We start from the raw sequence: 27,657 nt of genomic DNA on the forward strand, positions 1-27,657 counted from the left end.
AGAAAATCCTGCCATACCGATATAATGTCATGTATGTATACTTTACACTTCAGTATTCTGGGGAATGGTACTTCACTAGAATTACACTGTAAGAAATACATAAAGCTGTTTAATAACTAGAGATTATGTTTAACGTTTTTGCTGGAATGTAAAATCGTTTTCATTTGCTGAGGTACTGAGTGAATAAATGTTTGGGCACTATTTTTCCACTTGGCAGTTGCTTAATCTGTTTTCTGACAGTTTCTGTTCTCCCTCACTGCTGTGTGTGAGGGGGAGGGGCCGTTTTTTGGCGCTTTTACTATGCATCAAATATTTCAGTCAGCAACTCATTGTATTCCCTGCATGATCCGGTTCATCTCTACAGAGCTCAGGGGTCTTCAAAACTTATTTTGAGGGAGGTAATTTCTCTCAGCAGAGCTGTGAGAATTATAGTTTGACTGAGATAAAAAACGTTTATTCTGTAATTTGTTTCCTGCTTTCAGAATTTGTTATCTTTGCTAATGGGATTAAACCTTTGCTAAAGTTGTGTTGTTTACAAGGATTGAGGCTATAACTGTTTCAATTTATTAATTTTCAACTGTCATAGATCTTCTGTGCTTCTTAAAGGCACAGTACGTTTTAATATTATTCTAATTGAATTGTATTTCCAAGTTGCAAGTTTATTTGCTAGTGTGTTAAACATGTCTGATTCAGAGGATGATACCTGTGTCATTTGTTGCAATGCCAAAGTGGAGCCCAATAGAAATTTATGTACTAACTGTATTGATGCTACTTTAAATAAAAATCAATCTGTACAAATTGAACAAATTTCACCAAACAACGAGGGGAGAGTTATGCCGACTAACTCGCCTCACGTGTCAGTACCTACATCTCCCGCTCAGAGGGAGGTGCGTGATATTGTAGCGCCGAGTACATCTGGGCGGCCATTACAAATCACATTACAGGATATGGCTACTGTTATGACTGAGGTTTTGGCTAAATTACCAGAACTAAGAGGTAAGCGTGATCACTCTGGGGTGAGAACAGAGTGCGCTGATAATATTAGGGCCATGTCAGACACTGCGTCACAGGTGGCAGAACATGAGGACGGAGAACTTCATTCTGTGGGTGACGGTTCTGATCCAAACAGACTGGATTCAGATATTTCAAATTTTAAATTTAAACTGGAAAACCTCTGTGTATTACTAGGGGAGGTGTTAGCGGCTCTGAATGATTGTAACACAGTTGCAATACCAGAGAAAATGTGTAGGTTGGATAAATATTTTGCGGTACCGACGAGTACTGAGGTTTTTCCTATACCTAAGAGACTTACTGAAATTGTTACTAAGGAGTGGGATAGACCCGGTGTGCCGTTCTCACCCCCTCCGATATTTAGAAAAATGTTTCCAATAGACGCCACCACAAGGGACTTATGGCAAACGGTCCCTAAGGTGGAGGGAGCAGTTTCTACCTTAGCTAAGCGTACCACTATCCCGGTGGAGGATAGCTGTGCTTTTTCAGATCCAATGGATAAAAAATTAGAGGGTTACCTTAAGAAAATGTTTGTTCAACAAGGTTTTATATTGCAACCCCTTGCATGCATTGCGCCGATCACGGCTGCAGCGGCATTCTGGATTGAGTCTCTGGAAGAGAACATTGGTTCAGCTACTCTGGACGACATTACGGACAGGCTTAGAGTCCTTAAACTAGCTAATTCATTCATTTCGGAGGCCGTAGTACATCTTACTAAACTTACGGCGAAGAATTCAGGATTCGCCATTCAGGCACGCAGGGCGCTGTGGCTAAAATCCTGGTCAGCTGATGTTACTTCTAAGTCTAAATTGCTTAATATACCTTTCAAAGGGCAGACCTTATTCGGGCCCGGGTTGAAAGAGATTATCGCTGACATTACAGGAGGTAAAGGCCATGCCCTGCCTCAGGACAAAGCCAAGACTAGACAGTCTAATTTTCGTTCCTTTCGTAATTTCAAAGCAGGAGCAGCATCAACTTCCTCTGCACCAAAACAGGAAGGAGCTGTTGCTTGCTACAGACAAGGCTGGAAACCTAACCAGTCCTGGAACAAGGGCAAGCAGACTAGGAAACCTGCTGCTGCCCCTAAAACAGCATGAATTGAGGGCCCCCGATCCGGGATCGGATCTAGTGGGGGGCAGACTTTCTCTCTTCGCCCAGGCTTGGGCAAGAGATGTTCAGGATCCCTGGGCGCTAGAGATAATATCTCTGGGATACCTTCTGGACTTCAAATACTCTCCTCCAAGAGAGAGATTTCATCTGTCAAGATTGTCAACAATCCAGACAAAGAAAGAGGCGTTTCTACGCTGCGTACAAGAGCTCTTGTTAATGGGAGTAATCCATCCAGTTCCACGATCAGAACAGGGACAGGGGTTTTACTCAAATCTGTTTGTGGTTCCCAAAAAAGAGGGAACTTTCAGACCAATCCTGGACTTAAAGATCCTAAACAAATTCCTAAGAGTTCCATCGTTCAAGATGGAGACTATTCGGACAATTTTACCTATGATCCAAGAAGGTAAGTACATGACCACTGTAGATTTAAAAGATGCTTACCTTCACATACCGATTCACAAAGATCATTATCGGTACCTAAGGTTTGCCTTCCTAGACAGGCATTACCAGTTTGTGGCTCTTCCATTCGGATTGGCTACAGCTCCAAGAATCTTCACAAAGGTTCTGGGTGCTCTTCTGGCGGTACTAAGACCGCGGGGAATCTCGGTAGCTCCATACCTAGACGACATTCTGATACAAGCTTCAAGCTTTCAAACTGCCAAGTCTCATACAGAGTTAGTGCTGGCATTTCTAAGGTCACATGGATGGAAGGTGAACGAAAAGAAAAGTTCACTCGTTCCACTCACAAGAGTTCCCTTCCTGGGGACTCTTATAGATTCTGTAGAAATGAAGATTTACCTGACAGAGGACAGGCTAACAAGACTTCAAAGTGCTTGCCGCACCCTTCATTCCATTCAACACCCGTCAGTGGCTCAATGCATGGAGGTAATCGGCTTAATGGTAGCGGCAATGGACATAGTACCCTTTGCACGCTTACACCTCAGACCACTGCAACTGTGCATGCTAAGTCAGTGGAATGGGGATTACTCAGACTTATCCCCTTCTCTGAATCTGGATCAAGAGACCAGAAATTCTCTTCTATGGTGGCTTTCTCGGCCACATCTGTCCAGGGGGATGCCATTCAGCAGACCAGACTGGACAATTGTAACAACAGACGCCAGCCTTCTAGGTTGGGGTGCCGTCTGGAATTCTCTGAAGGCTCAGGGACAATGGAGTCAGGAGGAGAGTCTCCTGCCAATAAACATTCTGGAATTGAGAGCAGTTCTCAATGCCCTCCTGGCTTGGCCCCAGTTGACAACTCGGGGGTTCATCAGGTTTCAGTCGGACAACATCACGACTGTAGCTTACATCAACCATCAGGGAGGGACAAGAAGCTCCCTAGCTATGATGGAAGTATCAAAGATAATTCGCTGGGCAGAGTCTCACTCTTGCCACCTGTCAGCAATCCACATCCCGGGAGTGGTGAACTGGGAGGCGGATTTCTTAAGTCGTCAGACTTTTCATCCGGGGGAGTGGGAACTTCATCCGGATGTCTTTGCCCAAATACTTTGACGTTGGGGCAAACCAGAGATAGATCTCATGGCGTCTCGACAGAACGCCAAGCTTCCTCGTTACGGGTCCAGATCCAGGGATCCAGGAGCAGTCCTGATAGATGCTCTGACAGCACCTTGGGACTTCAGGATGGCTTACGTGTTTCCACCCTTCCCGTTGCTTCCTCGATTGATTGCCAGAATCAAACAAGAGAGAGCATCAGTGATTCTAATAGCACCTGCGTGGCCACGCAGGACTTGGTATGCAGACCTGGTGGACATGTCATCCTGTCCACCTTGGTCTCTACCTCTGAAACAGGACCTTCTGATACAGGGTCCCTTCAAACATCAAAATCTAACTTCTCTGAAGCTGACTGCTTGGAAATTGAACGCTTGATTTTATCAAGACGTGGGTTTTCTGAGTCAGTTATTGATACCTTAATACAGGCTAGGAAACCTGTTACCAGAAAGATTTACCATAAGATATGGCGTAAATACCTATATTGGTGTGAATCCAAAGGTTACTCTTGGAGTAAGGTTAGGATTCCTAGGATATTGTCTTTTCTACAAGAAGGTTTAGAAAAGGGTTTATCTGCTAGTTCTTTAAAGGGACAGATCTCAGCTCTGTCCATTCTGTTACACAAACGTCTGTCAGAAGTTCCTGACGTCCAGGCTTTTTGTCAGGCTTTGGCCAGGATTAAGCCTGTGTTTAAAACTGTTGCTCCACCATGGAGTTTAAACCTTGTTCTTAATGTTTTACAGGGCGTTCCGTTTGAACCCCTTCATTCCATTGATATAAAGTTGTTATCTTGGAAAGTTCTATTTTTAATGGCTATTTCCTCGGCTCGAAGAGTCTCTGAATTATCAGTCTTACATTGTGATTCTCCTTATTTGATTTTTCATTCGGATAAGGTAGTCCTGCGTACTAAACCTGGGTTCTTACCTAAGGTAGTTACTAACAGGAATATCAATCAAGAGATTGTTGTTCCTTCTTTATGCCCAAATCCTTCTTCAAAGAAGGAACGTCTACTGCACAACCTGGATGTAGTCCGTGCTCTAAAATTTTACTTACAGGCAACTAAGGAATTTCGACAAACGTCTTCTCTGTTTGTCATTTACTCTGGGCAGAGGAGAGGTCAAAAAGCTTCCGCTACCTCTCTTTCTTTTTGGCTTCGTAGCATAATTCGTTTAGCTTATGAGACTGCTGGACAGCAGCCTCCTGAAAGAATTACAGCTCATTCTACTAGAGCTGTGGCTTCCACTTGGGCCTTCAAGAATGAGGCCTCTGTTGAACAGATTTGCAAGGCTGCAACTTGGTCTTCGCTTCATACTTTTTCCAAATTTTACAAATTTGACACTTTTGCTTCATCGGAGGCTATTTTTGGGAGAAAGGTTCTTCAGGCAGTGGTTCCTTCTGTATAAAGAGCCTGCCTATCCCTCCCGTCATCCGTGTACTTTTGCTTTGGTATTGGTATCCCAGAAGTAATGATGACCCGTGGACTGATCACACTTAACAGAAGAAAACATAATTTATGCTTACCTGATAAATTCCTTTCTTCTGTAGTGTGATCAGTCCACGGCCCGCCCTGTTTTTAAGGCAGGTAAATATTTTTTAATTTATACTCCAGTCACCACTTCACCCTTGGCTTTTCCTTTCTCGTTGGTCCTTGGTCGAATGACTGGGAGTGACGTAGAGGGGAGGAGCTATATGCAGCTCTGCTGGGTGAATCCTCTTGCACTTCCTGTTGGGGAGGAGTAATATCCCAGAAGTAATGATGACCCGTGGACTGATCACACTACAGAAGAAAGGAATTTATCAGGTAAGCATAAATTATGTTTTTATCTTCAGTTTTTGTTGAATAGTTAGAAATGGTTCATGTTCATCAAGTTTAAATTCCCTCTTTTTCATTGTTTTAGTTTTTTTATTTACTATTATTTATAAACCTTGTGTTTCTTTGATTACAGGAGTTGCTTACAATGGATTTCCAACAGTCCCCCCTCATCAGAACCTGCATCCAATGCACCAGCGTCACATAACGGTACCAACCAGCATTCCGCAACAGCAGGTTTTTGCTCTCGCAGAGCCCAAGAGGAAAGCTTCCCCGTTCTGGAATACAATCACAAAACTTACACCCTTCAAGAAGTAAGGCACGTGACGAAAAAAAACAAGCACCGAACGTGAAGGAGAAATATCTTACCTCTGAGGACTAGTTTGCTATATAAAGATCAAGACTTTAGCTTTTGTAATACAGAAGATAATGAAGAAAACTAAGCAATGAAGGAATACAAAATGTGACTGAGCAGGGATTATTATTTTTTCGTACAGTATGTTCTTTAGTTGCCATACAAAAAAGAAATGACACGATGAATATGTTATTTATTTCCTAACAAACGACTGAGTTTGATTTTAAATATGTAAATATAATTGTTTTTTTTTTTTCTTTGAATGCGCTATTCTGGCAACTTTCATATTTTGCCTTGTGCCTACTAGGTTTTGTTAAATATTATTGGTAACATTTTTAATGAAATCACCAAAACCTAAGAGAGTGTATATATATATTATTTTTTTTTGTACAGTTTGTGGTTCATTTGTCAATTATCAAAGGAGTGAAGTCAATGTAAAATATTGCACTCTGCCTAGTGTTGCCTGTTTAGTCTGATACATTCGGTATTAAATATATAAATATTGCTGCTGTGCATTTCAGGAAGTACCACAGAGATATTAGTCCCGTATTTTCTAAAATAGCGTGTTTATAATAGTAGAAAAGTTTGTTTTGTCCCAGATCAGAACAGGTGGAGGATGACGGCACTCACACACTTCATGAGAGATGGTTCAAATGGCCACGTGGAGCACCTGCATGTATATCAAATCTGCAGTCTCCAGTTCATTGATTTCTATGCACACTTAAAGGGAAAGATTGTGCATTTCAATTTTAAATAGAAGCATTTTTGCAATATACTTCCATAAGCAGATCTGCTTCTAGTAAAAGTTCTTACTGTTGTTTTGTTTTTCTTGCAGCATACACACATATGCTGTGAGTGCTCTGTGCACCAGTATTCAACGCCGTGCTTGTTAGAGAGCTGGCAGTCGTGTGTATTGCATCGGTGTAGACAGTGAGTCATAGAAGCCGCTGCTGGCTCACTGAGGAGGCGTGGTGTTTGAATACTGGTGCACAGGGCCTTGCCGTATATGTGCAGATGCCTTTGAAAACCAGTAATAATTATTACTAGAAGCATTTTTGCTAATGGAAGTATATTGCAAAAAATGTTTTATTTATCATTTAAATGCACCCATGCAAATTTCAATTTTGACCTCCCTATCCCTTTAATTGACTCCATCTTGTTTTGTGGTGTGCAAGAGGACCCTCCAATCCAGTACTAGGGAAATTGGCTTCTACTATAGCAATCATACAGTTTTAGAACACATTTCTTTCTGCCTAATAGATTACCCTTCACTATGCATTTTATATGCTAATATTTATGTCTAAACATTTTCAGTTTGACTGACATTGGCACATGACCTTCTTTGAAATGAAACGTGTTAACATCTGTGTGACGATTTTAAAGGGACATTGAAATCCCGGAACTAAAGTGATGCATTCCTTTTAGCTTTAGTATTTAAAAAAAAAGCTGTCTAAGCGTGGCTGCCTTAAAGGGGCATTAAAGTCTTTCTTTTCTTTGTTGCTTGTAAAAGGGGGCTTTTTAAACTAGATGCTGAAACAGAAAACATTTTTGTTCATGTAGGAGTTGATTAACTTTTGTCCGACAAACCCATAATGCACAAAAATACACTTTATTAGCTCCAAAATAAACAAATCTAAAGTTCAAAAATCTAGTTCAAAATGCTTTTGAACATGTTAATGTCCCTTTAAGGGGGAAATCTGCTTTACCCTAAAGGGACACAAAATGCAAAATTTTTCTTTCAGATTCTGATAGATCATACAATGTTAAACAACTTTCCCTTTAAATAACTTTCCATTTTACTTCTATTATCAAATTCGCTTTATTCTCTTGTTATCTTTTTTGGAAGGCGCAGCAATGCATTACTGCTCCTGAGGCTACCTAGGTATACGTTTCAACAAAGGATACAAAATAACAAAGCAAAATTAGATAATTGAAGTAAAGTTGAAAGTTGTTTCAAACTGAATAAATCCTTAAAGTTTGTTTTTGACTTAACTGTCCCTTTTTAATGTGTTTCCAATGACGTGTCATACAGCAGCATTGTATTAAACATATGGGAAATTGCACCTTTAGGTTTATTTTTGTATTTGTAATAGTTGGTTCTGCTCATTGTAACTAAGTCTCATTTTTCTCAAGAACAAGGCATTCAAATGGACAGTGCCTACAGGAAAACAGGCCTGCTTATCCTCCCTCTCTGCCCACAAAAAACAATACTTATGTAAATACATTTCTATTATGGGTGGTGGTTTCAATTAGGAAAAAGAAGAAGCTATTTCTATTGCAAGAATGAGCCTAAAGAAGCAACTTCCAATAGTCCAATGCAGCTGGAATAACGACTCATTGGTAACTCCTTAAGGTAACAAATTACTGTACAGTGTCCCTTTTTAGTAGCAACCTGGAAATGTTTGCTTTCCCCCCTTTTTTTTTTCTTCCCAAAGCTGGTGTTTATTTTGCAACAAAAATGATAAAATGAATGCATCACATTTTATGTCCCTATAAATATTTCCAATCGTACTGCTCCATGCAAGCGAATCTAAACATTTTTATTTATTTTGAATAGCTAACAAAGCGCTTTTATTGTTATTTTGTATCTATTTTTCATAATGAAAAAGTTTTTTTGTATTTTTTTTTTTGAGCATAGGATAAAGAGGTTTAGTAAATTACATAAGTTCTAATTAGTTGTGAAAATGTATACGATTGTTAACACTGGAATGTATTATTTTCAATTCAGTGTTAATATGAAACATGAACCTTTTGAAACCTATTTGTAATGATTTTTATGACTGAAGTGTTTTACTGTTACATTTGGTAAAATTCTTGTTGACATTGTTGGAACCTAAAACAAACAAAAACAAATGCTTATTTACCAAGTGAAATACGTGGTCTGTCATTTGTTGATTCCTCTTTTGGTTCAAGAAATGCAATGTATTCTGAATTGTTCCTTTTAACCATTTCAGTGCGTGCAAGGGGCATTGACGTGTGTGAGAAGTGAAACCCATAGTCACTAAAGAAACAAAATAAGTCAAATACTTTAGCTGTTTAATTCTTTTTTAAAGAACAGCTTGAGAATTTTATATAAAATGTTTAGTTATGCGTAATGGAATATATTTTCATTATTTATTTTGCCCCTTTTCATGTAATTTAATGGATATAAAACACAATTTTATTCGATCATGATTCAGACAGCGCATGCTATTTTAAACAACTTTCCAATGTACTCCTATTATCTAATTGGTTTGTTCTCTTACTATCCTTTGTTGATTGGTGACTGCACATATATGCATCATGTTAATGGCTCTCCCATGAACATTGCTGTTTCTTCAACAAAGGCTACCAAGAGAATGAGGCAAATTCATTAATAGAAGTAAATTAGAAAGTTGTTTTAAAATTGTATTCTCTATCTGAACCATGAAAAATGTTGGGTTTCATGTCCCTTTTTATCTAAAAAAAAAGAGCAATTTCTAAATCCCAGATCTTGAAATGAACGCTGCTAACCCTGCGGCATATCTGTTTTTAATTGGCTTTATCAGATAATAATTGCATCACTTTATACTAACTTTATGACAGTGGCTAGCCTTGGTGTCTGTGGACTAAATCCCGGAATGGCTCCTCCAAAGAAGGCAAATGTCGGGTGGAGTTTGGCTATTGAAAAATAATCACACTAAAAAGGATGTTACTTTGTTTTAAAAACATTAAAGGGACAGCATACACCAATTTTCTTATAACTGCATGTAATAGACACTACTATAAAGAATAAGATGCACAGATACTGATATAAAAATCCAGTATAAAACTGTTTAAAAACTTACTTAGAAGCTCTCAGTTTAGCTCTGTTGAAAAGGTAGCTGGAAAGCCCACTGCAAGTGGGAAATAAGACCCTCCCCCTCTCCCCCTTCTTTTGCATATGAAAAGACCCTTTACACAAGCAGGAGCAAGCTGGAGAAGGTAGCTGATGGTATTCTCATAAAACTTTGGGGCTTGGTTAGGAGTCTGAAAATCAGAGCAATGTTATTTAAAAATAAGCAAAATTATACATTTAAAAAAAAAAACCTTAACAGGCTTTTTTAATAGATCTAAAAAACATTAATGCAAAGAAAAAAATGAGTGTATAATGTCCCTTTAAGATTTGGCTGATATGTTTTTATTTATAGCAAAACAGAAATGTCCTAAATTAAAAAGTAATCACAGTCCTTTTAAATCAGTAACCTTTGCAAAAGGTCATTTCTCTTTTAAAAAGGTTTACTTTCTCTTTTAATTTGTTGGCAAAACCTTTTTTCGTTTAAATATATATATATATATTTTTTTTTTTTTTTAATATTTCAAATATTTTCAAATGCTTCTTAAGAACAATATTTAATCAAGTATTCTATATTAGGGTAGTTTAAGTTGAAACTAGCAGGAAATGCATGTTGCTTACATTAGTATACATGCTAATTGGCTGTTAGGAACAACTCCCATGGATGTACTTTTAGATAACATATTCCAACTATAGAAACAAACTGTTTCTGCAAACACACTGATAAAATAAAAATGAAATCTACTCTTTTAGATACATCATATAGAAATAATGCATAAATATATGCCATATAATAAAAGGCCACGTGTGTTTGTTTGAAGCTGTCATGCACAGTAGAGACTGCGTGAGAGGACAAACACACCTGGCCTTAATCCAACTGACCTCACCTGGCGGGGAGTGGGCGATACAGGCGGATGTGATGCGGGCAGGGTCGGACGTGACGCGGATGTGGAGGGTGGTGTGGGGCCGGGTGTGACGCAGGCGGGGCCTGGTGCTGTGGCCGACTGGCCGTGAGAGACAGAGAGCTCTAAAAAGGGGGGATAAAGAGAGGGGGGGGGAGAGAAAGAGAAGGGGGAAGAGAGAGCAAAAGAGAGGGGAGGAAGAGAGACGGCAAATGGGGGAGGAAGAGAGACAGTAAATGAGAGAGGGGAGAGAGAGAGCAAAAGAGAGGGTCGAGAAAGAGAGCAAATTAGAGGGGGGAGAGCGCAAAAGTGAGGGTGGAGAGAGAGAGCAAAAGAGGGGGAGAGAGAGCAAAAGAAATGGGAGAGTAAAAGAGAGAGGAGAGAGAGAAAGCAAAAGAGAGGGATAGATACAGCAAAAGAGAGGGGAGAGAGAGAGAGCAAAAGAAAGGTGAGAGAGAGAGAGTAAAAGAGAGAGGGGAGAGACAGCAAAAGGGAGAGAGAGCGCAAAAGAAAGATGGGAGAGAGCGAAAGAGAGGGAAAAGAGAGAGAGAGCAAAAGAGAGGGGGGGGAGCAAAAGAAAGTGGAGAGAGAGAGCGCAAAAGTCCATCACAGTGCCCTGCCCAAGGGTGCATAAATATGCTGTCCAAGGGAAAAAGCAGTTGGTCATAATAGTAAATACTTCTGGGTTTATAAAGCTGACAAACTTTCCCTAAAATACATAAAAGATTCTCTAAAGAGGCGTGAAAGTCAGAATTAAACTGTCATGATTTAGATAGACCATGCAATCTTATGCAACTTTCCATTTTGCTTTTATTAGATTAAAGGGACACTGAACCCAATTTTTTTTCTTTCGTGATTCAGATAGAGCATGCAATTTTAAGCAACTTTCTAATTTACTCCTATTATCATTTTTCTTCGTTCTCTTGCTATCTTTATTTGAAAAAGGCATCTATGCAATTTTTTGGTTTAGAACTCTGGACAGCACTTTTTTTATTGCTGGATGAATTTATCTACCAATCAGCAAGAACAACCCAGATTGTTCACAAAAAATGGTCCGGGATCTAAACTTACATTCTTGCATTTCAAATAAAGTTACCAAGAGAATGAAGAAAATTTGATAATAGGAGAAAATTAGAAAGTGGCTTAAAATGTCATGCTCTATCTGAATCCCAAAAGAAAAAATTTAGGTTCAGTGTCCCTTTAATTTAGTTCTCTTGGTATTCTTTGGTGAACTGCATACCTGGTTGGCCACAGGATATGCAAATACTGCTGCTCAATAATGCTAACACTACTGCCATCTAGTGCTCAAGACATGTGAATACTCCTGTGTAACACTGCATGCACTATCTGAGTAATGCAAGATTAATTTAGACTTTATGTCCCTTTAACAATCTTCATTTCTTCTGCATATATTTATTCTATTTTGATATATATATATATATTTCCCCCAAAATGTTAAAATATCTAACAAAAGTCAACAATCTACTTTTCTCAGAGCGGGTTTATCTTGAGGTAAGGATGGAGATATTTTTATGTTAGATTGTTTGTTTCATTGTGTAACATAGGGGGAGTCAGTGTAGGGTCTTGGCAGAGAGGTGCAGGTTTATCTGAGATTAAGGCAAATTAGTCTGACACATGCAGATGCATTCAGTATAGATTGGAGAGCTGCAAGGTGGTTGTCAGTAAAGCTATTAAAGGGACATTCTAGCCAAAAACTTTCTTTCATGCTTTAGAAAGAGCACGCTATTTTAAACAGTTTTCTAATATACTTCTGTTATCTAATTTGCTTCATTCTCGTGTTATACTTGGTTGAAAAGCATATCTAGATATGCTCAGTATCTGCTGATTGGTGGCTGTACATAGATGCCTCTTGTTATTGGCTCACCCATGTGCATTGCTATTTCTTCAACAAGGGATATCTAAAAAATGAAGCAAATTAGATAATAGAAGTAAATTGTAATGTTGTTTAAAATTGTATTCTCTATCTGAATCATGAAAGAAATATTTTGGGTTTCATGTCCCTTTAAGAAGAAGGTTCCAGTAGACAAAGCAAGTCAAGGAGAAGAAGTGAATTATTTTTGGTAATAAATGGTTAAATAGGTGACAGCAGCAAGACGTGTCATTTCTGTGACTGCAAGACAGTTGTCAATTAAAGTGGTAATTACAGCATTTTCCACAATATGAGATGTCTGGTGTGGGATATGTTATAAGTGCAAAGACATCCAAGAGATGCCGTTGGTGACCTGGGAGAATAAGGTAGGGTGATGTTTGTAGACAACAGAGATTTGGATGTGGTAATACTGGAGCCTAAATGGACTTAGAAATTTACAAAGAAAAAATGTATCCATAAAGAAAAGTACCCACAAATATAGTTCTTTGGCAGATAATTGCAGTATCTAGTATTGTTGGTCACCATGTTTATTAACCAGCTGATTTCACCATTGCTCCACTGCAGATATCCTGAAAATCTGGCCTGTTAGGGAGGCCTAATGACAGGTTTAAAAACCCCTGCTCTATTGCCAACTAGTGAGAAATGGCCTGTCCTTTGTCTGAGGTTGCGTCTGTGAATCATGGGCCACCTAGAGAGCCTTGTTCATGCAGCCAGTGCCTATCATGCTGCACAACCTACTGGGGAAAAAAATCCCCCATTATTCAGTCTGCTTGATGCCAGATTTGTAATGGTCTAGGCTACTCCTCCCCTTTTGCACACACACAGTTTGTGTGTATGGGGTTAGCAATGACAGGAAGAGCAGCAAGTCGGGAAGGAATACCAGAAGCACACAGGCCATGACAATAGGAGACCAAGAGGAGGCTGATGGCTGCTCCTACACCTCTATGCCAGAGAGGTACCGGCATAAAAAAAGAGAGCAGGTGCGGTAGGCAGAGAAAAAGAACATTCTGGTTTGGAAAGGGAGTTTGCAGAAAAACTTTGAACTAATATTTAAAAGGTAATAAAAGCATCAAAAAAAGGTCCTAAACCACCATTTCTTACATTATCTATTTTAGCCGACCGTATGTACAAGCTCTAAGAAATTGAACATGGTGTGAGAGGGGCTGAATCATATTTGCCTCTACCAATCTGTGTCTTTCTAATGCTGTATTAGACTATTAGTATTTATTTTTAGTTGTTATTTTCTTTAGGAGGACACTAAACCCAATTTTTTTTCTTGTATGATTTAGATAGAGCAGGCAATTTTAAGCAACTTTCTAGTTTACTCCTATTATCAATTTCTCGTCATTCTCTTGGCATCTTTATTTGAAAAAGCAGGAATGTAAGCTTTGGAGCTGGCCGATATTTAGTTCAACACCAGAGTAGTGCTTGCTGGTGGCTACAAAATACCCTTTGCTCTGCCATCCACTTAAAAAATCAATTTTTCTGTGAGCTAAAGTTTTGAACTGTTCTCCAATCAGGGCTCTCCCCTTTGGGAGCCTTTTGTTGTAGCTAGAGCGCTGACTGGACAACAATTCAAACTGTTAGCTCACAGAAAATTTTACTTTTGAAGGGGACAGGCGAGCGCCGGGTATTTTAATTTCATATCTATATTAAAAAATAAATTACAGCACAACTTCATTACAACTGATGAATTAAACTCAATCTAAAATATCACTAACTTTACACATCTGTTTAACTAAAGGGGAGAGGGTACTATCACTTTAAAGGTGTTTTCTTTGGGCTTTTTATTTTATTTATTTTTTATTTTTTTTAGAGAGCAAGCAGTTAAATATAAATGCAACGCCTACATTGCACCATCTTAAACCACTGTGTAGATTTAAACAGGGCATTATTTTCAATTAAAGATCAGTCCCATCTTACTGTTAGGGTTGTCAGCTGTCTTCCACAAAAATACTAGACAATTGCTCGATGACTGGGCACGGTTTTAGGTGGGGTCACACAAACCCCTATAAAGGGTTTTACCACTATTTACAACTGAACATAAATTGTACCCCCTGACTGTCAGTAGCATATAAAATACAAATGCATACAAATCAATCATTGTACCTCTTGGGCTGCCAGTGACACAGGGGTCAAGTCCAGCGGGAAACCATGGGAATAGAGTACCCCCTGGACAGAGAAAATAAATGCTTCAGTAAACACTGCTGCTGCTGGGAGGAGCTGGAGCACATTCTGCTTAGAGAGATAGTGAGATCCTCTAGTAATGGACAGTAACACTTCCTAAAATACACTAAATACAGCCTGTGATCCTGCTGTGTGATCACCACACTCTGTTTGGAACACTTGGTGCTTACACTGAAGCGAAGCTAGTGTGAGGGTAAGGGAGGTGTCTGGAACTCAGTATGCAGGAATAAAATACCAAAACAAACGTCAATATTGAATCAGGATAAAGAACAAATAAAGTCTTTACAATGAAAACTTTAAGCACAAGTCTCTAAGTAAGCACAGAACCCAGCGAGTACTGTTGGTGAGGTATTTTGTAAAATGTCCAAGAACAAGAGAACATACATAGGTATCACAGCAGAGGCCTTTTGATCTGAGCAGTAAAGATAAGCATACCCAAGGATCACAGCAGAGGTCTTTGGACTCAGCAGTAGGATAAGCATACACAAATATCACAGCAGAGGTCTTTGGTCTCAGCCTTAGGATAAGCATACACAAGTATCACAGCAGAGGTCTTTGCTCTCAGCGGTAGGATAAGCATACACAAGTACCTGATAGAGGTAATGCTGATCGGAACAGCCAATAGCATGCGAGCTCAATCTGATTGGATCAGCCAATCGGATTGAACTTGAATCTGATTGGCTGATTGAATCAGCCAATCAGATTTTCTTACCTTAATTCCGATTGGCTGATAGAATCCTATCAGCCAATCGGAATTCGAGGGACGCCATCTTGGATGACGTCATTTAAAGGAAACTTCATTCGTCGTTCAGTCGTCGGGCCAGATGGATGTTCTGCGTCGGAGGGCTGAAGAAAGAAGATTGAAGATGCCGCTTGGAAGAAAACTTCGCCCCGATGGAGGACCTCTTCTTTGCTGATTGGATGAAGACATCGCCGGATGGAAGACTTCTTCTTTGCCGCTTGGATGAAGACATCGCCGGATGGAAGACTTCTTCTTTGCCGCTTGGATAAAGACATCGCCCGGATTGGATGAAGAGTTCGGCCCGGCTGGGTGAAGACGACTCAAGGTAGGGAGATCTTCTGGGGCTTAGTGTTAGGTTTTTTTAAGGGGGGGTTGGGTGGGTTTAGAGTAGGGGTATGTGGGTGGTGGGTTGTAATGTTGGGGGGTGGTATTGTGTTTTTTTTTTACAGGCAAAAGAGCTGATTTCTTTGGGGCATGCCCCGCAAAAAGCCCTTTTAAGGGCTGGTAATAGAGCTGTTAACTTTTGTAATTTAGTTTAGGGTAGGGAAATGTTTTTATTTTGGGGGGCTTTGTTATTTTATTAGGGGGCTTAGAATATGTGTAATTAGCTTAAAATTCTTGTAATCTTTTTTTATTTTTTGTAATTTAGTTTAGTTTATTTAATTTTATTTTAGTTTAGATATTTGTAGTTTATTTAATTTATTGATAGTGTAGGTTTATTTGTAACTTAGGTTAGGATTTATGTTACAGGTAAATTGGTAATTATTTTAACAAGGTAGCTATTAAATAGTTATTAACTATTTAATAGCTATTGTACCTAGTTAAAATAAATACCAAGTTACCTGTAAAATAAATATAAAGCCTAAAATAGCTACAATGTAATTATTAATTACATTGTAGCTATCTTAGGGTTTATTTTATAGGTAAGTATTTAGATTTAAATAGGAATATTTTAATTAATAATATTAATTAGATTTATTTTAATAAGAATTTAGTTAGGGGTGTTAAAGTTAGATAGGGTTATTATACTTAATATATATATAATATAATAATGATATTAACTATATTTACCCTAATATAATTAGGGTTAATATATATAATATAATAACTATATTAACTATATTAACCCTAATATAATTAGGGTTAATATAGTTAATATAGATGGCGGTGGTGTAGGGGGGTCAGATTAGGGGTTAATCTTTTTAATATCGGTGGCGGCGGTGTAGGGGGATTAGATTAGGGGTTAATACATTTATTATAGGTGGCGGCGGTGTAGGGGGATTTAGATTATAGGCAAAAAAGCTGTTTACTTTGTGACAATGCCCCGCCAAAAGCCCTTTTAAGGGCTGGTAAAAGAGCTGATTACTTTGGGGAAATGCCCCGCAAAAAGCCCTAGGGGGGTATGTAATGTAGATGGCGGTGGTGTAAGGGGTTCACATTAGGGGGTAGATAATGTAGATGGCGGTGGTGTAAGGGGCTCACATTAGGGGGTATGTAATGTAGGTGGCGACGGTGTAGGGGGATCACATTAGGGGGTTATACATTTAATGTAGGTGGCGGCGGGGTCCGGGAGCGGCGGTTTAGGGGTTAAATACTTTATTAGGGATTGCAGCGGGGGATCGCGGTTGACAGGTAGATAGACATTGCGCATGCGTTAGGTGTTAGGTTTTATTTGGCAGGTAGTTTAGGGAGTTACGGGGCTCCAATACACAGCGTAAGGCTTACTACAGCTGCATTTTGTGGCGAGGTGAAAATGGAGTAAGATTTCTCCATTTTCGCCACGTAAGTCCTTACGCTGTATATTGGATACCAAACTGCGCGGGTTTGGTATACCTGTCTATGGACCAAAAAACTACGGGCGAAGGCAGAAATATACAAGCGTAACTTCTAGGTTATGCCGTATATAGGATACCAAACCCGCGCAAAATTCGGCGTCGCCGGCTTTTGCGGGCGACGCTGCATATCGGATCGGGCCCCACTATGGCAGCACAGAGTGCAAGAGCAGCCTGCTTGAATAGCTTCTTTTACAGGAGAACGGTAACTGAGCAAGTGGGTGGAGCTTATTAAAGTTAGGCAGTACACTCTGTCTAGCAGCAGCATAAGGCAGCCACTTACTTTACTCTGTATGAGGACTTGCATATATTTAACCTTGCCTCCAAGCTGAACATATGTGCAAAATTCCAGGGGGGCAAGTGCCTCCCCTTGAACCCCCTCTTGATGCCTAGGGATAAACATCTCTTAGATTGTGGTTGTAGTGGGTGCCATTCAGGTGCATTCACCCTACATTTAGCGGTGGAAGAAGAATCAGAAATATTATATATATATATATTATTTTTTATGTATTATAAGGTTTGATTATGTCCCATTTGACCAAAAGGGAATGTGTCTGTTTTGGGGATAAAGCCACATGTTGTTGATCATCTTTGAAGATTATCAGTTTGGTGGGCTATCTGTATTTAAAGGGACACTGAACCCAAATTTTTTCTTTTGTGATTCAGATAGAGCATGACATTTTAAGCAACTTTCTAATTTACTTCTATTATCAAATTTTCTTTATTCTCTTGGTATCTTTATTTGAAATGCAAGAATGTAAGTTTAGATGCCGGCCCATTTTTGGTGAACAACCTGGGTTGTCATTGCTGATTGGTGGATAAATTCATCCACCAATCAAAAAGTGCTGTCCAGAGTTTTGAACCGAGAAAAAAGCTTAGATGCCTTCTTTTTCAAATAAAGATAGCAAGAGAACGAAGAAAAAATGATAATAGGAGTAAATTTGAAAGTTGCTTAAAATTGCATGCTCTATCGGAATCACAAAAGAAGAAATTTGGGTTCAGTGTCCCTTTAAGTCTAGCAGCCCACAGTGCATGAGTTCTTTAAACATTGTTCTTGCTGCCAAAGTGTGAGACAATAAATCAGGGAAGATTTGAAAAGAGTCAAACCTTCCTGAAAGGGCTGCACCCCTATCAGATGGAGGAGATATTTCTTAAAGCTGAAAAAGTGGAGTTTGGCCACCACATCTCTTGGTTTATCACTTGGACAGCTCTATAAACTCTATCAATTCTACTATCTGAACCCATAATATAACCAAGAATATTCTAGAATAGCTCCTTTAAATATTTCTCAAGATCTTGCAGAAGATCTTTTTCTGGAATACCCCTGATTCTAATGTGGTTCCTGCGGGGATGTCTTCAAAGTCATCTAATTAAGTCTCAAGTGTTGTTATGTGGTCAGTTAGATTCTGTGAAGAAGAGGCCAAATTAGACCGATCAACTACCAAATCTTCTTCCTTTAAAGAGCATCAGTGTGTTAACCTATGGATGCTATATCACAGTTGAGTTTTGCACAGGATCTGTCAAATTTTCTTGAGAGCAAGTCATGGTGGCTATCCAGTAAGTTGTTAATAGCATCTAATTATTTTTAGTTATCTTCCTCTGTACCATTAGAAAATGCAGAGATTTTGAAGCATAAATTCCAGATTTGCTTTTGAAGAAATCTGTAAGTCTTCTGTGTCATCTTGTTGTGAAAACTGAAAGTTTATTTGTAACCTAAGACTATCCAAGGCAATACATTATGTGAAAAAGTTTGCTGTGTGGGAAAGTGTCAAATGCTTTTGCTAAAGTCTATATATAGTATTGATAGAAACATAGAATTTGACGGTAGATAAGAACCAAAAAGGCCCATCAAGTCTACCCATATTACATTCCTGAATCTGCTGGCCTCTAACTTTAGATTGTGACCTCTTGTTTTGACGTTTTTTTTTTTTTTTTTTGGAAAATGCTTTCAGCTTCCACTTTATTAAGTCCCTTCATATATTTTAAGATTTCTATCATGTTACCTCTTTCCCATCTCCTCTAAACTATACATATTTAGATCATAGAGTCTTTCTTTGTATGTTTTGTATTTTAGTCTGTGTACCATTTTAGTAGCGGTCCTTTGGACAGTTTCTAGTTTATTTATATCTTTCTGGAGATATGGGGCCGAATTATCAAGGTCAGAGGATGCTCCGAATTATCAAGCTCCGAGGATCCCCCTGTTTCCGCGCGAGCCTTCAGGATCGCCGGAAACAGCAGTTATGAAGCAGCGGTCTTAAGACCGCTGCTCCATAACTGGTCTGCCTGCTCTGAGACTGCGGAGATCAATCCACCCGATCCTATACGATCGGGTTGATTGCTTGTGCAATAATAAATGCCAACAGCGTATGCTGTCGGCATTCATCGATGTCTGTCGGACATGATCCGCTAAGCGGATCATATTGGACAGACTGATGATAAATCGGCCCCTTGGTCCCCAGAACTGTACACAGTATTCCAGATGATGCATAATACTAATGATCTGTAAAGTGGCATTTCTACTACTAATACCTCTCCCAATGCAACCAAGTATTCAACTGGCCTTTCTGGCTTTACTGCTACATTGTGTACCAAATTTTAACTCATGTGAAATAATAATTCCCAAGTTCCTCGTTAGTCACAGTCAGTAATGTACTATTGAGACTGTAATTGGCCTTTGGGTTTTTGGATCCTCTATGCATTATTTTGCTCTTGGTAATATTAAATTTCAAATCTCATTTACATTTTATTTTTGTATCATCATCAAACAAGCAAATCTTCCCCTGAAGCCCACTACCAATATCACTTTTGAACATGTGAAACAAAACAGGCCCAAGACCTGAACCTTGGGAAAGACCACTAGTATCTGACCCCTTATTTGAATGTAATCCATTAATTGAAACCCTTTGCCTTCTATCCTTAAGCCAGCATTGTACCCATTTACAATTTTAGCATCTACTCCAAGGCAATACATTTTGTGAATAAGCCTGCTGTGTGGGACAGTGTCAAATGCTTTTGCTAAAGTCTAGATATGCAACATATACGGCTCCTCCCTGGTCTATTAATTTACGCCTAGATTTAGAGTTTTGCATTAGCCATCAAAACCAGCGTTAGGGGCTACTAACGCTGGTTTTTGGCTACCACTGGTACTTAGAGTCGTGTAGGTAAGGGTCTAACGCTCACTTTCCAGCCGCGACTTTTCCATACCGCAGATCCCCTTACGTCAATTGCGTATCCTATCTTTTCAATGGGATCTTTCTAACGCCGGTATTTAGAGTCTTGGCTGGAGTGAGAGTTAGAACTCTAACGACAAAACTCCAGCCGCAGAAAAAAGCCAGGAGTTAAGAGCTTTTTGGGCTAACGCCGGTTCATAAAGCTCTTAACTACTGTGCTCTAAAGTACACTAATACCCATAAACTACCTATGTACCCCTAAACCGAGGTCCCCCCACATCACCGCCACTCTATTAAATTTTTTTAACCCCTAATCTGCCGACCACACACCGCCGCAACCTACATTATCCCTATGTACCCCTAATCTGCTGCCCCTAACACCGCCAACCCCTATATTATATTTATTAACACCTAATCTGCCGCCCCCAATGTCGCCGCCACCTACCTACAATTATTAACCCCTAATCTGCCGACCGGACCTCACCGCTACTATAATAAAGTTATTAACCCCTAATCCGCCTTACTCCCGCCTCAATAACCCTATAATAAATATTATTAACCCCTAATCTGCCCTCCCTAACATCGCCGACACCTAACTTCAAGTATTAACCCCTAATCTGCCGACCGGACCTCGCCGCTACTCTAATAAATTTATTAACCCCTAAAGCTAAGTCTAACCCTAACACTAACACCCCCCTAAGTTAAATATAATTTATATCTAACGAAATAAATTATTTCTTATTAAATAAATTATTCCTATTTAAAGCTAAATACTTACCTGTAAAATAAACCCTAATATAGCTACAATATAACGAATAGTTACATTGTAGCTATTTTAGGGTTTATATTTATTTTACAGGCAACTTTGTATTTATTTTAACCAGGTACAATAGCTATTAAATAGTTAAGAACTATTTAATAGCTACCTAGTTAAAATAATTACAAAATTACCTGTAAAATAAATCCTAACCTAAGTTACAATTAAACCTAACACTACACTATCAATAAATTAATTTCATAAAATACCTACAAATAAATACAATTAAATAAACTAACTAAAGTACAAAAAATAAAAAAAAACTAAGTTACAAAAAATAAAAAAATTATTTACAAACATTAGAAAAATATTACAACAATTTTAAGCTAATTACACCTACTCTAAGCCCCCTAATAAAATAACAAAGCCCACCAAAATAAAAAAAATGCCCTACCCTATTCTAAAATAAAAATAGAAAAGCTATTTTACCTTACCAGCCCTTAAAATGGCCTTTTGCGGGGGCATGCCCCAAAGAAAATAGCTCTTTTGCCTGTAAAAAAAAACCCATACAATACCCCCCCCAACATTACAACCCACCACCCACATACCCCTAATCTAACCCAAACCCCCCTTAAATAAACCTAATACTAAGCCCCTGAAGATCATCCTACCTTATCTTCACCACGCCGGGTATCACCGATCAGTCCAGTGGAGGCTCCGAAATCTTCATCCAAGCCCAAGCGGGGGCTGAAGACATCCATCATCCGGCTGAAGAGGTCCATCATCGGGCTGAAGTCTTGATCCAAGCGGGAGCTGAAGACATCCATCATCCGACTGAAGAGGTCCATTTTTATATACAAGTTTCTACTTAATATACTCTTATCCAATAGTTGTGCATATTACAGCCAATAATACAATGACTAAAAGAAAAAAAAAGAAAAACACAAATTTATCCTTAAAATACTCTTATCCAGTGATTGTGTCTATTACAACCCATAACACAGTGACTAACTGTTCTGTACTTAAACATGTGAACACAGATAGGTTTGCATATGGTATTTAACCCTTATTAACCCAAAATATAAACATAAAATCATACTATTAAGTAAATATTTCTTCTTCAGACAGTATATAACAGTGATTGTTTACTTCTGTACTCCAACCCCTAAAACATGTGCTGACCAACTGTTCCATAAATGTGTAAGGGGAAATAATAATGTTTAACCCTTATTAGTCAAAAAATACAAACATAATATCAATCTATTTCGTGAATGTGCCTTTTTCAAATAATACACTTTGTGAGCGTGATTTGTTTGGTCTCTATTTAAACCCATATTGCACATATTTCCATCTGTTCATACAGGCATGAGAATTTTACAGTGACTATTCCACACACAAAAAAAACCAAAAAAAAAAACCCATTCCTCTGCAAGAATACCTCTAAATATCTATACATCCATCTGCAATTAAGCACAGATAGCATAGGCAGTGCTTTAATAATGAGAAGGGGGGAGGAAAAAAAACAAAAAAAACAAACATTCCTCTGCAAGAATACCTCTAAATATCTATACATCTATCTGCAATTAAGCACAGATAGCATAGGCAGTACTTTAACCCCTTAACGACTGAGGACGTGCAGGGTACGTCCTAAAAAAAAAAGGCAGTTAACGCCTGAGGACGTACCCTGCACGTCCTCGGTGTGGAAAGCAGCTGGAAGCGATCCTGCTCGCTTCCAGCTGCTTTCCGGTTATTGCAGTGATGCCTCGATATGGAGGCATCCTGCAATAACCTTTTTAAGCCATCCGGTGCAGAGAGAGCCACTCTGTGGCCCTCTCTGCACCGGAGATCGGTGGCTTACTGCGTTGGTGGGTGGGAGCCGGACCGGGAGGTGGGTGGCGGCCATCGATGGCCCTGGTGATGTGAAGGGGGGCGGGATCGTGGGCGGGGGTGGCTGGGGGCGCGCACGGGCGCGTGCACGGGGAGGGAGCGGGTGGGAACCGCTACACTACAGAAAATGATGTAATAAAAAATGTTAAAAAAAATGTCTAAAATGTTAAAAAAAAAACGATCAGCAAGGTGGTGGGGGTTTGTCTGTGTGTGGGGGGGGGGGAAGCTACACTACAGAAAAAAAACAAACAAAAAAAAGCACTTTTTATTGCAAACTGGGTACTGGCAGACAGCTGCCAGTACCCAAGATGGCCCCCAATAAGGCAGAGGGGAGGGTTAGAGAGCGGTTTTGGGGGGGGATCAGGGAGGTTGGGGGCTAAGGGGGGGGATCCTACACAGTAGCATATGTAAATATGCTAAAAAAAAAATATTATTTTTTTTAAAACCCTTTTATTTTAGTACTGGCAGACTTTCTGCCAGTACTTAAGATGGCGGGGACAATTGTGGGGTGGGGGAGGGAAGGGAGCTGTTTGGGAGGGATCAGGGGGTGGGATGCGTCAGATGGGAGGCTGATCTCTACACTAAAGCTAAAATTAACCCTGCAAGCTCCCTACAAACTCCCTAATTAACCCCTTCACTGCTAGCCATAATACACGTGTGAGGCGCAGCAGGATTTAGCGGCCTTCTAATTACCAGAAAGCAAAGCCAAAGTCATATATGTCTGCTATTTCTGAACAAAGGGGATCCCAGACAAGCATTTACAACCATTTGTGCCATAATTGCACAAGCTGTTTGTAAATTATTTCAGTGAGAAACCTAAAATTGTGAAAAATGTAACGTTTTTTTTTAATTTGATCGCATTTGGCGGTGAAATGGTGGCATGAAATATACCAAAATGTGCCTAGATCAATACTTGGGGTTGTCTACTACACTACACTAAAGCTAAAATTAACCCTACAAGCTCCCTAAAAGCTCCCTAATTAACCCCTTAACTGCTGGGCATAATACACTTGTGGTGTGCAGTGGCATTTAGCGGCCTTCTAATTACCAAAAAGCAATGCCAAAGCCATATATGTCTGCTATTTATGAACAAAGGGGATCCCAGAGAAGAATTTACAACCATTTATGCCATAATTGCACAAGTTGTTTGTAAATAATTTCAGTGAGAAACCGAAAGTGTGTGAAAAAATTTGTGAAAAAGTGAACGATTTTTTGTATTTGATCGCATTTGACGGTGAAATGGTGGTATGAAATATACCAAAATTGGCCTAGATCAATACTTTGGGATGTCTACTAAAAAAAAAATATATATATGTCAAGGGATATTCAGGGATTCCTGAAAGATATTAGTGTTCTAATGTAACTAGCGCTAATTTTGGAAAAAAATGGTTTGGAAATAGCAAAGTGCTACTTGTATTTATGGCCCTATAACTTGCAAAAAAAGCAAAGAACATGTAAACATTGGGTATTTCTAAACTCAGGACAAAATTTAGAAACTATTTAGCATGGGTGTTTTTTGGTGGTTTTAGATATGTAACAGACTTTGGGGGTCAAAGTTAGAAAAAGTGTGTTTTTTTCCATTTTTCCTCATATTTTATCATTTTTTTTATAGTAAATTATAAGATATGATGAAAATAATGGTATCTTTAGAAAGTCCATTTAATGGCGAGAAAAACGGTATATAATATGTGTGGGTACAGTAAATGAGTAAGAAGAAAATTACAGCTAAACACAAACACCGCAAAAATGTAAAAATAGCCTTGGTCCCAAACGGACAGAAAATGGAAAAGTGCTGTGGTCATTAAGGGGTTGATAATGAGAAGAGGGAGAAAAAAAAAAAAAAAAAAAAGGGGGGAAAAAGCCGTGTAAAACCCCCCCCCCCCAAAAAACAAAACCCATTCCTCTGCAAGAATACCTCTAAATATCTATACATCTATCTGCAATTAAGCACAGATAGCATAGGCAGTACTTTAATAATGAGAAGAGGGGGAAAAAAAAAAAAAAATACTTGAGTTAAAAAGGGACAGGGAACTCTCATTAAACAATTTAACTTTTCTTTCATGTAATTAGCAAGAGTCCATGAGCTAGTGACGTATGGGATATACATTCCTACCAGGAGGGGCAAAGTTTCCCAAACCTTAAAATGCCTATAAATACACCCCTCACCACACCCACAAATCAGTTTTACAAACTTTGCCTCCTATGGAGGTGGTGAAGTAAGTTTGTGCTAGATTCTACGTTGATATGCGCTCCGCAGCAGGTTGGAGCCCGGTTTTCCTCTCAGCGTGCAGTGAATGTCAGAGGGATGTGAGGAGAGTATTGCCTATTTGAATGCAATGATCTCCTTCTACGGGGTCTATTTCATAGGTTCTCTGTTATCAGTCGTAGAGATTCATCTCTTACCTCCCTTTTCAGATCGACGATATACTCTTATATATATATATATACCATTACCTCTGCTGATTCTCGTTTCAGTACTGGTTTGGCTATCTGCTATATGTAGATGAGTGTCCTGGGGTAAGTAAGTCTTATTTTCTGTGACACTCTAAGCTATGGTTGGGCACTTTTTTATAAAGTTCTAAATATATGTATTCAAACATTTATTTGCCTTGACTCAGGATGTTCAACATTCCTTATTTTCAGACAGTCAGTTTCATATTTGGGATAATGCATTTGAATCAATCATTTTTTCTTACCTTAAAAAATTTGACTTTTCCTGTGGGCTGTTAGGCTCGGGGGGGCTGAAAATGCTTCATTTTATTGCGTCATTCTTGGCGCAAATTTTTTTTTCTGTTTCCGGCGTCATACGTGTCGCAGGAAGTTGCGTCATTTTTTGACGTTCTTTTGCGCCAAAAGTGTCGGCGTTCCGGATGTGGCGTCATTTTTGGCGCCAAAAGCATTTAGGCGCCAAATAATGTGGGCGTCATTTTTGGCGCTAAAAAATATGGGCGTCATTGTTGTCTCCACATTATTTAAGTCTCATTATTTATTTACTTCTGGTTGCTAGAAGCTTGTTCACTGGCATTTTTTCCCATTCCTGAAACTGTCATTTAAGGAATTTGTCCTATTTTGCTTTATATGTTGTTTTTTTTTTCTATTACATATTGCAAGATGTTCCACGTTGCAACTGAGTCAGAAGATACTTCAGGAAAATCGCTGCCCGGTGCTGGAGCTACCAAAGCTAAGTGTATCTGATATAAACTTTTGGTATCTGTTCCTCCAGCTGTTGTTTGTATTGAATGTCATGACAAACTTGTTAATGCAGATAAAATTTCTTTTAGTACTATTACATTACCTGTTGCTGTTTCATCAACATCTAATACTCAGAGTGTTCCTGATAACATAAGAGATTTTGTTTCTAAATCCATTAAGAAGGCTATGTCTGTTATTTTTCCTTCTAGTATACATAAAAGTCTTTTAAAACTTCTCTTTTTTCAGATGAATTTTTAAAATGAACATCATCATTCTGATACTGATAATGGTTCTTCTGGTTCAGAGGTTTTTGTCTCAGAGGTTGATGCTGATAAATCTTCGTATTTGTTCAAGATGGAATTATTAGTTCTTTACTTAAAGAAGTATTAATTGCATTAGAAATTGAGGATTCTGGTCCTCTTGATACTAATCTAAACGTTTAAATAAGGTTTCTAAATCTCCTGTAGTTATTCCAGAAGTGTTTCCTGTCCCTGGTGCTATTTCTGAAGTAATTTCCAGGGAATGGAATATTTTGGGTAATTGATTTACTCCTTCTAAAAACGTTTTATGCAATTATATCCTGTGCCATCTGACAGATTAGAGTTTTGGGACAAAATCCCTAAGATTAATGGGGCTGTCTCTACTCCTGCTAAAGATCCTTTAGATAGGAAAATTGAATCCTTTCTAAGAAAAGCTTACTTGTGTTCAGGTAATCGTCTTAGACCTGCTATATCCTTAGCGGATGTTACTGCAGCTTCAACTTTTTTGGTTAGAAGCTTTAGCGCAACAAATAGCAGATCATAATTATCATTTGCATTTCTATAACATGCTAATTATTTTTTCTCTTGTTAAGTGTATCCAGTCCACGGATCATCCATTACTTATGGAATATATTCTCCTTCCCAACAGGAAGCTGCAAGAGTCCACCCACAGCAAAGCTGCTATATAGCTCCTCCCCTAACTGCCATAATCAGTCATTCTCTTGCAAGCCTCAACATAGATAGGAGGTTGTGAGAGTCTGTGGTGCTTTCTACTTAGTTTATTCTTCAATCAAAAGTTTGTTATTTTTAAATGGCACCGGAGTGTGCTGTTTATCTCAGGCAGTATTTGGAAGAAGAATCTGCCTGCGTTTTTCTATGATCTTAGCAGACGTAACTAAGATCCATTTGCTGTTCTCACACATTCTGAGGAGTGAGGTACTTCAGAGGGGGAATGGCGTGCAGGTTTTCCTGCAGATAAGGTATGTGCAGTAAAATATTTTTCTAGGAATGGAATTGACTAAGAAAATACTGCTGATACCGAAGTAATGTAAGTAAAGCCTTAAATGCAGCGATAGCGACTGGTATCAGGCTTATTAATAGAGATACATACTCTTGTAAAAATGTGTTTTAAAACGTTTGCTGGCATGTTTAATCGTTTTTTAACATATGTTTGGTGATAAAACTTATTGGGGCCTAAGTTTTTTCCACATGGCTGGCTTAAATTTTGCATAGAAACAGTTTCCTGAGG

The 27,657-nt window shown here is 38.9% G+C and overlaps 1 protein-coding gene across 2 annotated transcripts in view; it reads left to right on the plus strand.

The window, feature by feature from the left end:
• Positions 1–8,668, plus strand: part of SPATA13 (spermatogenesis associated 13) — a 120,861-nt gene extending 112,193 nt beyond the window's left edge. For both annotated transcript variants that reach the window (XM_053708502.1, XM_053708503.1), the window contains one exon: positions 5,577–8,668. In XM_053708502.1, the coding sequence (XP_053564477.1) occupies positions 5,577–5,758 (182 nt within the window). In that variant the 3' untranslated portion in view covers positions 5,759–8,668. The remainder of the gene's footprint in view (positions 1–5,576) is intronic.
• Positions 8,669–27,657: the final 18,989 nt, after the last annotated feature.

This window comes from Bombina bombina, chromosome 3, assembly GCF_027579735.1.
Source record: "Bombina bombina isolate aBomBom1 chromosome 3, aBomBom1.pri, whole genome shotgun sequence".
NCBI lineage: Eukaryota > Metazoa > Chordata > Amphibia > Anura > Bombinatoridae > Bombina > Bombina bombina.